Source organism: Chanodichthys erythropterus, chromosome 3 (assembly GCF_024489055.1).
Source record: "Chanodichthys erythropterus isolate Z2021 chromosome 3, ASM2448905v1, whole genome shotgun sequence".
NCBI classification, from domain to species: domain Eukaryota; kingdom Metazoa; phylum Chordata; class Actinopteri; order Cypriniformes; family Xenocyprididae; genus Chanodichthys; species Chanodichthys erythropterus.
Window position 1 is genome coordinate 19458867 of NC_090223.1, and position 16426 is coordinate 19475292.

A 16426-nucleotide genomic window follows, 5' to 3' on the forward strand; every position below is an offset into this window, starting at 1 on the left:
GCAGTGTCAGTTGGGCTCTCCGGCATTCCAGCTCCACCTGGATCTCCATCATTGGTGGCATCTCCATCGGCCGTCCCCAGGGTGGTGCCTCTCATCTCTCCATTATGTCGTTTCCTGTCCTCGGCTCCACCCTGGGGCCTCATCATGGTTGGTCTCTGGACCAACATCTGGCTCCTCCTGCTTCAGGCTTCCCCTTGGCTCCTCCCACCCTCCACTCCCCCTTGGACTATTAGTTGTTTTCTATGGACTGTTTTTTTTTTTTTTTCATCTGCCCTTCCCCCTTCTCCAGAGCCCCCGCCCTCCCCTCCTCAGTTGGACTCTTTATGGCGCGAGGCCGCGCCTACCCGGAGGGGGGCGATATGTTACATGTACTGTGTCTTGTGACCTAGTTTTTCCCCAGTCTGTCTAATTAATTCATTTGATCCAGCTGTGTCTTGTTAATTATCCCTTGTTTAGTTCCCTTGTTAGTCACATATATATATACCCTGTGTTTGCCTTCACTCCTTGTCCATTCTCGTTCACGTCTACATGTGTGTATGCTGTCTCAACTCAGTTTGGAATCTCCTGTGTCTCATTAAAGTATTGTTATATCGTCATCTTTGTCTTCGTTGAGCTTGGTACTACAGCTACCATAACACGCGCAAGGTTTATGTGCATGCTCCAAATCTTATTCTCCATATTTAGTGTATCCCTGTGGCAGAATTTCAACGCGACATACTGATCTGGCATGTATACTACATTGTTTCAATGTCTCAAATTCTGAGTCTCAAACAATTTTACACAGTTCACTATTTTCTGCAGTGCCGTCTTTAAAGTCTTTCTAAGATTGCTCTGTCATTCTTTGTGTGCTGTTCTATTATTCTAATGAATGTCGGATAGTGAAAGTCTAGATACATGTGACTGAATTACTAAACAGTTAATGGAAATGTCTATGTGAAGTGTATTCTGCAATTATTAACATGTATCTCTTGTCCTCTCTAAATCTTGAAGTCCCAAATGAACTACAGCAAATAAGAATATTTGTACCTTTATTTGGTGGTCTGCAGTAGATCAGACAGCAGAGTAGAAGTGCAGATCCAGATCCAGCAATACAGAAAATCAACACCATTATGTGTAAAGCAGAGAAACCTGTGAACCACAGACAACAGTTGATCCACACACACACACACACACACACCCACTTACTTCATGACATTCACTATTTAAAGAGATTTAACATTGAATATTGCCATGTATAATCATTCAGATTTAGTCATAAGAATATCTGTCACTCAAACTCACAGTATTTAGTAATTCTAACAGAATACTGGATGTAACATAAGTAAATGTAGCTAGATTTTTTTTATTATTAATTCATTGACTCACCCAGTTCCAGTACTACAGTTGCATTGGCTGAAAGTCCTCCAGCAAACACTTGACACATGTAAACTCCTTTATCCTCAGTTCTGACACTCTTCAGTCTGAGAGAGAAGTTTCCTTTGGGGATTTCATCAGTGAAGAACTGAACTCTGTCTCTGTATCGCTCATCTGATGAATCTGGAAAAGTCTCATTGTTTTGGTAGAGCAGAACCAGAATATCTTCATCTGTTGTCTTCCATGAAACCTCTTCAATGTGTTCAGGTGTGATGTGAGAGTCTATAGAGCAGTTCAGAGTGACATCTTCACCCACAGACACATATATGGACTTATCTGAGCCTAATACTAGCAAACGCTCTGAAAGAATAAAATAAAAATGAAATATGAACAAAAAAAATTTTCATGAATTAAATTTGTACCAGAACTAATTTGGTCCAAACTCACCAACATCTTTTATTTGAACGTCAGTCTGTCCAGAATCCATCTTACTTGAAACTTTACATGTGTATTCTCCCTCATCTTCAGCTCTCAGATTGTCCAGACGGAGGGAGAAGTTTCCATGTTGAATCTGATCAGTAAAGAAATGAGCTCTATCATGATACTCCTGCTGCTGGGCCTCTGGTCTATGGAATGCCAAGTCTACCGAAAATAAAAATAAATACATAAATAAATATACAAAGAATTGTAAAAAAAATAAAAAAATGAAAAAAATTCTTTATACATTTCCTTATTTATGCATTTATTTTTTCTTTTATTTATTTATACATTTATTCATTTCAATATTTATTTATTTATTTTCATATTTGTTCATTTCCACATTTATTCATTTCTACTTTTCTTTATTTCTACATTTCTTTATGATTACATTTATATATTTTTATATTTCTTTGTCCACAGAGTAATGAGGAGGACGTTTAAATCAGACATAGCAATCGAGCTCAGAGTAGGCGAGGGTGCAGCGTTGAGGCCACAGTGACCCCTTGTGGTGTGCCTGAAATACAAGAAGAGTGTAGCCTACTGACATTGATACTGGGATAAATGACTAGGATGGGTAGTATGGCCAAAATCTTATATCACGGGTTAAGTCATATAATATCACCCTAACTGTACTGTGTGACATGGATAGGCTTATTGCGGACATGGCCGTAGAACATTGTCTGGTCTGGATTTGTAAAATGTCCTGTGCTGGCAAACATGAACAGCAACATCTTCAGCAGATCTGATAACAGGGACTCTGAAATGGAAGTGTTTGTTATTTTCCATTATAAATCAATTGAATGAATGGGCTTGTGTTTGATTGAGATTCGGACACCGGTCAGGACATGGAAAGGATCAATCCAGGTCACATACAGGCTACAGTGAAGTCAACGACGCAAGCATATTGATCATTTGAAACAATTCCACAAATTCACTTCATATTCATATTTCCTACTTTTATATGCACAACATGTGACAAACACTTAAAATACTACACATATTTCAAAGATCCAAAATAGAATGAGGCGTCGGTTACAGTAGAACATTTTGTTGCATCGCGTCACTTCCCGTGTGGACAGTCACAGCATCACTGACTATAATGGGCTCTCCTGGTGGGGTCTTATTATTAAGTTCACGTCTTAGGCTAAGTTATCAACTGGAAATATCGAGAAGACCTTAAAAAAAAATCAAAATGTGCCCATGGAAACAGAGCTAGTGAAACACACACCATGCATTAAACATACACAGATGCATCATGCTCTTTCTAACAGCACCTGTCGTGTGCCCTAATATTTTTGAGCTAACTGCATTTTAATGTAACTTCCAAAAACAATACTGACAGCAACAGAAACCAAATGTTAAAAAAGGTGGGGACATGTACAGGGAAACAACATAATTGTTGATAGGCTATTTGTTGTGGCCATGAGTTTAATGCACAAACATACGTGACCATAGCAACTTGTATTTGGTCACACCACTGTGGTAAACCATGCCCTCCTCATTACCCTATAGACAGAGAAATGTAAAAATACATAAATGATTAATAAATGATAAATAAATAAAAATTGAAATGAATAAATAGAAAAATAAATGTGGAAAAAATATATATATACATAAGGAAATATATATATATATATATATATATATATATATATATATATATATATATATATATATATATATATATATATATATTCTATGTATATTTATTTATGGATTTATTTATTTTTTAATTTCGGCAGACTTGGCATTCCATACATCGACTCTCACCATCTTGATACAGATGAACCAGAGTCTCTGAGTCTATTCTTCTCCATTCCACCTTCAGATCCTCCATTAATAAAACTTGATCAACATAGCATGGCAAAATCACTGAAGATCCCAAAAGACCAACCAGAGGACCTGAAGGACCTTTTACAATGAAGCCTAAAAAAAATAAATAAATAAATAAATAAATAAATGCTTGGCTGTTCAACAATAAATATAAAAATTAATAGTTTCTAGTGTGAAATATCTATTATGAAGCGAAAGAGGGCAGAATCTGCAGTAGAAATGCATTGTTTATAGTTTACCTTTCAACAGAGTTTTAGTATAAGCTGATGTGACAAGCATTTCTTCAAAGGCACACTCCACTTTTTTTGAAAATAGGCTAATTTTCCATCTCCTCTAGAGTTAAACAGTTGAGTTTTACCGTTTTCAAATCCATTCAGCCGATCTCTGGGTCTGGCGGTACCACTTTTAGCATAGCTTAGCATAGTTCATTGAATCTGATTAGACCGTTAGCATCTCGCTCAAAAATGATCAAACAGTTTTGATATTTTTCCTATTTAAAACTTGACTCTTCTGTAGTTACATGTACTAAGTGTACTAAGACCGACGAAAAATGAAAAGATGTGATTTTCTAGGCCGATATGGCTAGGAACTATACTCTTGGAGCATTCAAGTCCTCCTGGGAAATTCGTATTTATGAGGTGGGAAGTTGTGTTTACAGCGGCAGGTGCGTTCAAGTCACTTTTGTCAGAGTAAGAGCAGCCAGAGAAACACTAAAACAGTTAAGAGTCAAACTGCCTAACTGAAGTAAGCACTGACCTCGATCACGGTAGCATCAAACCAAACTTATTGTCAACAAATCATAAACATCTAAACCTCAATAACAACTTTTGTAGATGTATGTCAGAACAAAAGTCAATCTGGTTAGTAATAAGTCAAGCTGGTAATGCTGTTTGTGGAGATGTTTAATCAGATCTTGAGAGATTTAATGTCTTTTATCTTTAGTTGATTACATCGTAGGCTGTGGCTGAAGTTGTAGTTCTTGTTGTTCCTCTGTTCTTCAGTGATTCTGCTCGTTTTCACATAATTATCTCATTAACTCTAGCATGTTTCTGTGTTACATTTAACAGCCTGTAGTGTGCACACTGAGCAGTGTTCATTTCATCTGGGCTAACCCATGTGGGGCCTCCATGGAAACTGTGGACAAAACTGGCTGGGCCCCAGTTAGATAGCCCAGGTGACACTCATCTGGGCCCCACATAGCTGTGCTGGCTCGGTAGTGGCAAGAAAATTGAAAAATGTGAGAAAATCCTCTGCAATAATTGATCATATCATCAATTGCTCAACATCATATTCATCAAAGTCACAAGTAGACAAACACAGTTAACATAATAACATACAAAAATATATAATAATATATAATAAAAAAATATATAATGTTTTGAAAAAAAAGTAAGTGAAAGGTTTAGAGTGGGCAGTTTAACTGCAAGACAAACAAGACTGTTCAATAAAGAAAATTATTGTTTGTGTTGTAGTGGGTCACATTGTGTTTCATCTTTGATGACTTTGATGAAGAGGACAATTTAATGCAGAAAACCAAGTCAAAAATTCAATTAAATTCATTTATTTGTATAGCGATTTTTACAATACATATTGTTTCAAAACAGCTTTACAGAGAATGCAATGCAGAGAATGCAGTTAGCTAAAAATGTAATAATTTAGGCATTTAATTTACAAATCACTGTTAGCAGTAAATACATGAAATACGCCCCTGCGTTGCAGTTACATAACGTATTTTGGGTGGCTGTGCAAACAGGGGGTCACAGACCAGCATAATATCATTGCATCTGGTTTCCTATATTTGGAAATGTATTATGTAATACATCGCATTAAATTTTGCAGTATTCACATATTTTTGTTCCGTAAGGGCTAACCAACAAGCCTCTGAAAGACTGGAGGAACAGTCTTTCATGATGCAGCATTTCGTTTGAGAAGCGCCTTAATGTTTTTGATCGATTTGTGGGACTGCTGCGCCCTTAACACAATGAAAACAAGTGCGTTTGTAGGATTATTATCATTTCCTTTAACAATAATAGAATAATAATAATAACAATAAGTAATTGAATATAGAACTAAATAAATTCTGTCGTTTATAATACATTTTTTCAAAGATATGGCAGCTGTTCTTCCCTGTATCTGTCTCCTCTGAATAGCTAGCTGTAGCATAAATAGATACTTACCACCAGCGATCATCAGCAGTACTAACATTAAAACACAGAACGGCATCATCATAATATGCAAATTAAAGAAAACGATAATGTCAATAGCCAGAAAGGATCGAGAATATCCTTGCTAACGGATCCGCTGCTGGCCGTGAAATGCGGCAGACTAAACGCTCCCTTTCACGTTCATTACTTTCACTTTACTTCACTTTCACATGCGGGTCGAGTCAGATGATTTTTAATGAAACAGACAAACATGACATCACTGCCGTTGACAGAGCGCGATCAGACATCACTAAAGGAGTCCTGAACGGAGTTGAACATAGTGGTGTATTAGAGGTAAAAAATTATATAAATACTGTTCGGTTTCTCGCACAAACCGATCGTTTCGTGTCTTAGGACATCAATGTGTCGTCACGAGCCGCAAAGTTTCATTTGGATTTGTCTAAGCAAGGTTTATCTACTCTTATAGATGAAGTTCCCATCAACCGCCATTATTTGAATGACAGAGGGCAGCGGTTGAAGTTAAAAATCATAATTTGTGATCGACTGAAGAAAAAATGTCACCTACATCTTGGATGCACTGGGGGTAAGCAGATAAACCTCAAATTTTCATTTTTGGGTGAACTATCCCTTTAAATAAGAGCAATAAATCAGAATAAGAGCTGTGAATAGAAATCTCATCGTCATCTATTAATTAAATCTGTTGCCTGATCATAAACCTTCTTTGTCCAGTGATATTCTTCTGACCCTTTCTCTTTTGTAATGTCACTCAGCATATCTCTCTTTCTACATTTTTCCCCCCTCTTTCTCACTCTCTAGCTGCGTTCCATTCGAAAGGGTCCCTACACAGTGTGCTCCTCCCTACTCCCTGAGCACGGTATATCAGTTTAAGTGGACTCATCAGATAAATCTCGCAAATTGATATTTATAAATAGATATTGTAATTTACTTTCAAATTTAAAGTATATAAAATACATATACAAAACACACATTATGTATCTAATGTAATATAATTAAAACGTATGTTTATTATATATCTGTATGACCATTGCAGCTATTAATTGCAATGTGTCCTTAAGCGTGCCACACGAGTCCTGAAAAGCCAAAGCGCCTCGATTTACCCCAGGTAGCTGAATGCAGTATAGGTCATAAACTCTGCCCACTCCATGTAATGTAATGGGATGTGAGACAAACTAAATCAAATTACATGTCAATTTTTTTTTTCCAAAGATGGTTTCTGTCAATTTAAGCCATTTTATCATGCTGATGTTAGCTCACGTGTTCGTTCTTTAAATAAATGATTTATTTTTTTAGTTACATATTTGATGCTATAAAAATACGGTTTTGACGTCATGATTGACAGCTTCTCTGAGCGAAACAGTCACTGAAGCACCAACAGACTTTTTTTCTGGATCTTTGGGAGGAGACTGGAGCTTTAACCTTATTTTCTGCATTTCATCATGATTTGTTCAGTGCCATATTGGGACATTGGCGGCTTTACTTACTACAATGGACGAGAGTAAAGGTGCATCATTCATCTTTTCTTTTTTTATAGTCTCATCTCATGTGATTCTTTTCCAAGAGCAGCTGCATAGTAAACACTTCTGGGGTAAATAAAGTAAAATAAAAAATGACAAGAGTCTCAGCTGCTTCTCAACCCTTTTATTTTATCATGCCTATTCATACAATAGAATGTGCAAATATAATTTTCATCATAATTCATAATTACTTTAGTTTGTATAAAAGCAAATTATGAATACTTAAAATGCATTCATAAATTCCAGAGTTGTTTAAAAACTCTTTCAACGGCTCTTTTCCATCGTTTGTTCTGACTGGTGACAAAGCGCAGTTTATTTTCTGTGAAGTGATATATTGATGTTCTCTCATTCCCTATGCCATTCCCAGTGCCCTTCGAACTGAATGTTCGCTCCCTACCAATTGAAATCACACCTTAGGCTGCAAAATACCCTGTGAAGTCCACTTTGCAGTCCACTTATGGTCGAATGGATCAAACCTTCTCTGTCCTCCCCCATCATGAGTGGACACGCCCCCTACTGCTGATTGGCTAAATGTGTGTTGTGCTGCTCGGTCTGATCCACTTTCAACAGTGTTCCTCCGAAATCACTTACTGCTCCTTTAAACTGCATTACTGCAGGGTGAGAATGGCGAAGATGAGCTCTGAGACTCGTGTTCCATTTAAATCTCTTCTCACACAGATGACATGTGTAACGCATCTCTTCAGTGTGAATTCTCATGTGACTGTTAAATCCTTGTTTACCGTTGAAACTCTTTCCACAATGAGAGCAGCTGAAAGACTTTTTTCCAGCATGAATTAACATGTGATTCTTAAGGCTTTCTTTACGTGTGAAAGTTTTTCCACACTGAGAGCAGGTGAAAGGCTTTTCTGAAGTGTGAGATACCAAATGAACATTAAGGTGTCCTATACATCTAAAACTCTTTCCACATTGAGAGCAGGTATAAGGCTTTACTCCAGCATGAATTAACAAGTGATTCTCAAGGCTTTTTTTCTGTGTGAAAGTGTTTCCACACTGAGAGCAGCTGAAAGGCTTTTCTAAAGTGTGTTTTACCAAATGATTCTTAAGGTGTGATTTACATCTAAAACTCTTTCCACACTGAGAGCAACTGAAAGGCTTTACTCCAGCATGAATTAACATGTGACTCTTAAGGCTTCCTTTCCGTGTGAAAGAGTTTCCACACTGAGAGCAGGTAAAAGGCTTTTCTGAAGCGTGAATTAGCAAATGATCCTTAAGGTGTGATTTCTGTGTAAAACCCTTGCCACACTGGGAGCAGAGATAGGGTTTTATTCCAGTGTGAATTAACATGTGACTCTTAAGGCTTCCTTTACATGTGAAAGTTTTTCCACACTGAGAGCAGGTCAAAGACTCTATTGAAGTGTGAATTAGCAAATGATGATTCAGATGTTTTTTCTGTGTAAAACTCTTTCCACACTGAGAGCAGCTGAAAGGCCTTATTCCAGCATGAGTTAACATGTGATTCTTCAGGCTTCCTTTACGTGTGAAAGTTTTTTCACACTGAGGGCAGCTGAAAGGCTTTGCTGAAGTATGAATTCGCACATGCTCATTAAGGTGTTTTTTTTGTGTAAAACACTTTCCACAGTGAGAGCATGTAAAAGGCTTTAATCCAGTGTGAATTTTCATGTGATTCTTTAGGATTCCTTTACGTGCAAAAGAGATTCCACAATGAGAGCAGCTGAAAGGCTTTTTTCCAGTATGAATTGATATGTGATTCATAAGGCTTTCTTTGCGTGTGAAAGTGTTTCCACACTGAGAACAGGCAAAAGGCTTTTTTCCAGTATGAATTGACATGTGAGTCTTAAGGTTTTCTTTATATCTGAAAGAGTTTCCACACTGAGAGCAGGTGAAAGGCTTTATTCCAGTATGCAATCTCATGTGATTCCTAAAGACTCCTTTACGTGAAAAAGATTTTCCACACTTAGAGCAGGTGAAAGGCTGTTTTCCAGTATGCATTAACATGTGATTCTTAAGGCTGTCCTTACGTGTGAAAGTGTTTCCACAGTGGGAGCAGGTAAAAGGATTTTTTTCTGTATGAATTATCATGTGATTCTTAAGGCTCCTTTTATGTTTGAAAGTCTTTCCACACTGAGAGCAGCTAAAAGGTTTTGTGACTTCTGTTATTTTAATGCTGCTTTGTGAGCAACTGTTTTCAGTTTTGGAAGAACTTAATGGTTTTTCTCCAACGGTGAAATCGTGAGCTTTCTGAAGCTGATATTTCTCCTCCACTTCATTCAGATCTTCTCTTTCCTCTTTCACTTTAATCAGGCCTAAAATGAAAACACTAAAATGATGAAAATCAGTTGGGACAAGTGAAAATAAATGGTAAATATAGCTGCAAGCAGCGATGATGGGCCCAAGCCTCAGAGCCACCACCACCCCAGTGGCTTAAGGAAACCTGTGCATGGCGGACAACATACATAACTTAATTTAATTCTTCCCGTTTCTTTATTGTGGCTACTTTCATCCCTTGCCATGGTAACACCACTCGAGATATCCTACAGTTGTTTGCAATTTAGTATCTTCAGTGTCTTTATTTCATGTTGACTGGGTTTGGTGCCGATTGCATGAATCCACTACGAGGTGTAGTTAAAAACTCAAAGCCTGATTTTTCAAAAAAATCAAAATTCAAACTAAAATATCTGACATCCTGTTGGTCAGAGCTAATGACTGTAAATTAGAAAGTTGTTAGGTTGATGAGAACAATATATGTACAGATTTTGGTGACTGTAGGGAAGACTAACACCCCCAACTTTTGTGAAAAGATGGCGCTAGGGCTGGGCGATATGGCTGAAAACTGTATCACAATATCAGTGTTTCATATTGATTGATATCGATAATTATTGATAATTTTTATGACCCATTTAAAATAAGGACCAGGAGAAAATATATTACATTTAAACATTTTTATTTGAAACTTAACCTTCCTCTGATCATAATCCCCTCAGTTATTAAGGTAGAAATGTCAACAACCATGGAAAACTCAAATAATTAAAATGTAAACATAAGTCTAAAGTCACAATGAACTCTTAACAATAATCTCTTAACATTTAAGGTGCAAAATGAAAGAAAATGTAAGAAATGCTTAATAAAGTATAATAAAATAGTGCAAAGTGTTAAATATAAACATAGAGAAACCTGAGAATTTACTGCAAGTTTAGTTCTAGGAGTTGGTTGAATACGGCTGTGCTCCAAAGGGTGAGCGTGGCCAAGATGGTACATCAAATTCGTGGTATTACAAGTCTTGGTGGGGACGACGGTCTTGCATAATTTGCAGACGACATTGGTCAGACTACGGCCAGACTTATAATATCCAAATATCCACTACGGTCAGACTTATAATATCCAAATATCCACTACGGTCAGACTTATAATATCCAAAAACTGCCATACTGGCGAGCTGACTTTTCCTCTTTTATTTACAATTTCCGCAGCACTTATTTTCTGCTAATCAGTCGCTGGTTACTGAAGAGGAATCCAGCATACCAGCATGAGACAACGATATGGTGCAACCAAGAAGAATAAAAAATATCAAATGTTTTATTGAACATATTTTTTATTGATATCGAGATACATATCGTTATTGTTTTATCGCCCAGCCCTAGAGCCCCTCCTCCCTGCCCATTTCTAAGGCTTTGCCCATGTATACTGTCCAACAACTTTTACATGTGTCAGGTTCTTGCAATTTGAAGCATGCTAAGAGCTTCAAAAACACCCAATAATATTATAAAAGTTTGACGTGTTGCCATGGCAACAGTATTTAAGATATCAAGAATCCTTTCATGGGTCTACATCTGCCATGTCTTAACATTGTTCTGATGAAGTTTTAAGTAAATTGGGTAAAAATAAAAAGGTGATTTCAAAGCATTTTTAAAGTGACACTTCCTGTTGCCAGTTGGTGGTGCTATGACTTTGACTAACAAACACATCTATGTGATCGGCCTCCTACAATGAACACACATCTGAAGTTTCATCATAATCAATATAAGTTAACACACTTCCTGTTTCGCTTTTTCAGAAGCTATAACAGTACGTTTCCCTTTTCTTGCCATAAATTTGTTTCAACACCATGGCCAAACCGTTCGAGATATCAAAAATCTACTCACAATTTAACATTCCCAATGTCTTGACTTCATTTTGACTATTTGGATGAATTCCCTAGGAGGATTATACCAAATTTCAGAGCATGCATTTTCCAAACAACCCTAAATTGCCGACCTTCTGTTGAGCGTTGCTTTGGCCTTCGCCCTTTCAGGGCTTGGGCCCTAATAATCCTACCGGAAACAATAGGGCCTTCGCCCTTTCAGGGCTTGGGCCCTAATAATCCTACCGAAAACAATAGGGCCTTCGCCCTTTCAGGGCTTGGGCCCTAATAATCCTACCGGAAACAATAGGGCCTTCGCCCTTTCAGGGCTTGGGCCCTAATACTCCTTAGGAAAACAATAGGGCCTTCACCTTTCAGGGCTTGGGCCCTAATAATCCTTAGGGAAACAATAGGGCCTTCACCTTTCAGGGCTTGGGCCCTAAATAGGATACGCTGACATGAAAACAATGTAATAAAAACTAAATTTTTCTTTTGCATTTTTTAAAAGTTTAAGACAACAAAAGAATCCCTAAACAAAAATGACTAAAAATGCTATTATCATGCTAGTCCTGTAGTTTGGCGATGTCAACATGCTAGAAACACTGCTAATGCTAATCACTGATCCATCCATAGACTTTTAAGTATTTGCCCATTAAAATCCAAACAGCAACTTCCTAGGCATCTTATATATATTTGGGGTGTAATAGTTCACTCAATATGAGCTCTCTCCGTTGCTCTGGCTGAAAGGATAACAGTTTGAGAGATCGCTCAAACATCCTTGGACTGCAATCATCGCATAATTTAAAGGAAAATTAATAGAAAAGCTCAGAAAAGTGACGTAAACATAGGGTATGTTATAAATATTTTTTAAATGTGTAAGCCTTTGGACTTAAAATCCTCAATGGAGTTGTTTTGTGCATTCTTGTGATTGTAAATAAATGGAAGCAGGTGCAACTGTATAGGTATGTGTTCTCTTTTTATGTCAATATAAATATCAGTTAGATTCAGCTTGACTGATGTGCACTCCTGACATTAATTAATTACTGTTACTGTAACATTTTTTATTGTAAAAGGCAATGACTGATGCTTTTGTATTACATTACAAAGAGCGGCTGTTATCAGCCCCACAGTGGAAAATGAGGCAGTAACCATACCAGCTGGCCCAAATCGGCACAGAATGGAAATGTTATGCAATGAGAACCATTCAGCCCGAAGGTGGAAAAGTCAGGAACCCTATAAATGCCTGCAGCATTAGCAACTTTTTCAAAATCGTGCCGAATGGTTCTTAAAGGATTAGTTCACTTTCAAATAAAATGTTCCTGATAATTTACTCACCCCCATGTCATCCAAGATGTCCATGTCCTTCTTTCTTAAGTTAAAAAAGAAATTAAGGTTTTTGATGAAAACATTCCAGGATTATTCTTCTTATAGTGGACTTCAATGGAGCCCAAACGGCTGAAGGTCAAAATTACAGTTTCAGTGCAGCTTCAAAGGGATGATCATCTTGTACGTGCTTACGCGTTCTGTATTCTACAAAAAGCTTACGCCGTATATGTCCTACGCCTTCCTTATTCAACTTACGGAACAAATGCGGCACCTGTTCCGTTTTATTCAGTAAGTAGAATAGGGAAGGTGTAGGACATATACGGCGTAAGCTTTTTGAAGAATACGGAAAGTGGAAGCACGTACAAGGTGATAATTACATGACATGAACATCTTGGATGACATGGGGGTGAGTAAATTATTAGGAAAATCTTATTTAAAAAGTGGACTAATCTATTAATGTGTAAGAACCACTGTGGGGCTGATAACAGCCACTCTTTGGAAAGTGATACAACAGCATTAGTCGTTGTCTTGCTAAAGCAATGGTTTACTGATGATATGAGATGTAAATAATGTCCGCATTATGACCTCATTTATTATTAATTTGTTTACATTGCTCTGCAAATAGAGTGCTTAGCCAGCAACAGAGAAACTGGTAGCCAACAGACAAGTGACCAATCCCCAGGAATGAAATAGTTATTATTTTAAAGGTTTTTAATGCATCTGACCATTTTGAACAACTCTTAATGACTGCTGAGTAGTTTCTCTAAACTGCAGGTGACATCTAGCTACAAAAAAATGAATAACATTTTTCAAAACTTCGCCCTTGATCAACATAATAGATGTCATTTGAAAGCATAGAATATGAACTTTAACTTTACTTTAACTCCTAAGTATTGCTGTGTTATCTGCTCATGGAGGCCATACAAAGTACTAGATGTAGTAGTTTTTGTTGTGGGGTGTGCTCATTTTTGCATCACCCTTATTTGGGTTTAACTTAGTAGGGATGGGTATTTTTTCAAAATATTGTAAAATGTCGCATGCCAGTAATTTCATTACCTTCAGATTACCATCTCACAACGCCTTCAGGACGATCTCCTAAAGCTAAAACATTCAAGCCCCCTTCTTGTCGTGAATGCAGTGATGGACAGCTGTCTTTCCTCATTCAATGGTGTGTTTTGATTTCATGTGCTTTCTCAATACGTTGGTGATATTATGATAACCTGGTTTCATTCATTCATTTGATCAAAAGTAATTCCATTTTGTAAGATCATTTTAATCCAAGTAATTCCAAAATTTGCGAGGCAGACGACAATATTATGTGACGATCAAATGAAATAAACTTGTTCCACAGCGCCACCCGGTGCATTTAGTTATAACTGCGAGTTTTAATGCTTAGGATTTATCATGGACTCACTGCATTTATGGCCAACAAAGTAACAGTAAAATTCAAATGTTGAGTATTTTGAGTATTTTTATTTTTTGAATATTAATTACAAGTTGAATATTTGAATATTCAACTATTTGTACACACCCCTATAACTTAGATTACACATTTTTTATTAAATTATACAGTTTTATTATTAACCTTACTTCCATGTTACAAGTTAAACAGATGTTATATTAACTTAGTCTTGTCAACATTTTGGAAATTGTTTTTGTGTTCATTGAGACATTATTTAAAATGTTGCGTTTCAAAGGGGGTGTACTTATTTACACTGAGCACTGTACTGTAATTACCAGAACTGTCATTAATGAACTGTCCCTCATGGACAAAAAGGTTGTTGTTGTTTTTTCTGCACCAAACCAACTAATAAAATTTGTCGATCAGCCTCTTCTAGTCAACTACTTTTTACATTAGTGTGCAGTCCTTATATAGTCTAGTCAATGTTTAATCTGGTCCACAGAGGAACAAAACTGGGTTGCTTTCAAGAGATATAATCCCCCAATCAGAGCTTCACATTTTCGCAATACGAAAATATCTGAAGTGTTTACTCATTTTTTTCAACCTGGTAACCATGTGAATACACTCTGTAGTTTTAAAATTATACATGTAAGACAAGTAATATTATTGAAAGCAGTAAAAATCGCTATTGTAGGTATAGCCTATTAATGTAATTATTAAAGTAAAAATGTTGTGCTTTTGTTTTTGTTTATTATTATTTTTAATTTATTTTCTGCTTTACAAGGCAGTAATCAGTTGTTTTTAGGTTTAGAAAGTAATGTTTGTATTTTAACACTTTTTTTCCTAATAATGTACAGAACAATCCCACATGAAAACATTCACTATTTTTTTTCATATGCTTTATATTACACATTGTCTGGAGAACAGCGTTTGTCAGGGTTGCAATAACAAGACTTAAACGTACCACAACAATCATTAAAGATGAATAAAAAAATAGACACCAACCTCCTTGTTCCTCGTGTTTTATTCTCCAGGGTTCTGGTTCACTCATGTCCTCCTCATTCTCCTCTTTAACAAACACCATCTTCACAGCAGCAGATCTCAGTTCAGTTGATACTCCAGATATTCCTGCTTGCTTCAAACCTTACTACCGTCTATGAGGATGGGATATTAAGTATTTATTGACCTAATTCAAAATGTATTTTCTACTATTTCTAACAGTTTACATTAAGTGAATAAAACACAATACATCACAACACCAGAAAACATGCTGAAAACTAATCTTCTTCCTCTGAGGTTTAATGGTGGTTGGCAAACAAACAAGCGTGTTTTACCGCCACCCACTGGACTGGAGTGCGAAGTTTTGAAGGCATTACATTCTAGCAAACGAGTAAAAGGGAACAATACAACCAAACTCTCCCTGTGATAATGATTCTGCCCTTTTGTAAAGAGTTTCAGTTGTTATAACATGCCACTAATTCAATACAACTTCAGCAAATGTCTTAAGTATCTTATTTTAACAGTGCTTAAGTATTTTACTCGTACTGAATGTAGGCTCAAAGATGTTTAAACGTGCTGTACAATTTCAAAGGGATTAGATAAAACACAAAATACAAGGATAAAACTAATACAAAATAAACACAATAAGATAATACCATTTAAACAAGAGAAAGATAATATAATAATAATAAACTTTTAATCCAAACCTAATGGTTTTTACAAAGTAGCAAAGGCCTCATCAAACAACATCTTAAGACAAGTTTTAAATAAGTCTACTGAGGTAGACGATCTGATAGACATTGGTAAACCCTTCCGGCACTTTGGAGCAGCACCTGAGAAACCACAATCTTTTTTAACCGTGACCGAGGAATTTCAAGGAGCAGCAGATTTTGGGATCTCTGTGAGCAACTAAAATTTATAAGCTCAGAAATATGTTTTGGTGTCAGACCATGCAGAGCTTTAGAAGTATACAAAAGTACCTACTTTATTCTAAAATGACCTGGTGTAAAGAGGCCAGAATAGAGGATATATGATCCCTCTTCCCAGATAGCACATGTACATCGCAGAGATGTATGTGAAAGACCGTAGCATCTGGTAAACACTGCATTTGATTGACCGTTTTTAGTGGCTAATGAGCTGTCTTCCTTACCTCTATATGACGTCTATATATGATGAATCTGCAATATTTGAAATCCATCTTCCTGTGTTTGTCAGAACCTTGCTGCGGCATTTT

General features: G+C 36.7%; 2 protein-coding genes across 2 annotated transcripts; both read right to left on the reverse strand.

The window, feature by feature from the left end:
- Nucleotides 1-916: 916 nt before the first annotated feature.
- Nucleotides 917-12850, reverse strand: LOC137003903 (junctional adhesion molecule-like). The gene is made up of 5 exons (XM_067364189.1): nucleotides 12801-12850; nucleotides 3604-3759; nucleotides 1801-1995; nucleotides 1366-1713; nucleotides 917-1128 (listed from the first exon to the last, which is right to left on the reverse strand). Exons 2-5 carry the CDS (start codon nucleotides 3668-3670, stop codon nucleotides 917-919), a joined length of 822 nt encoding a protein of 273 aa, XP_067220290.1. The 5' UTR covers nucleotides 3671-3759; nucleotides 12801-12850.
- On the reverse strand, nucleotides 7482-15474 carry LOC137009237 (zinc finger protein 665-like). Its single transcript, XM_067371285.1, has 2 exons — nucleotides 15199-15474; nucleotides 7482-9651 (listed from the first exon to the last, which is right to left on the reverse strand). The coding sequence occupies exons 1-2, from the start codon at nucleotides 15275-15277 to the stop codon at nucleotides 7880-7882; spliced, it is 1851 nt and encodes a 616-aa protein (XP_067227386.1). The 5' UTR covers nucleotides 15278-15474; the 3' UTR covers nucleotides 7482-7879.
- Nucleotides 15475-16426: the final 952 nt, after the last annotated feature.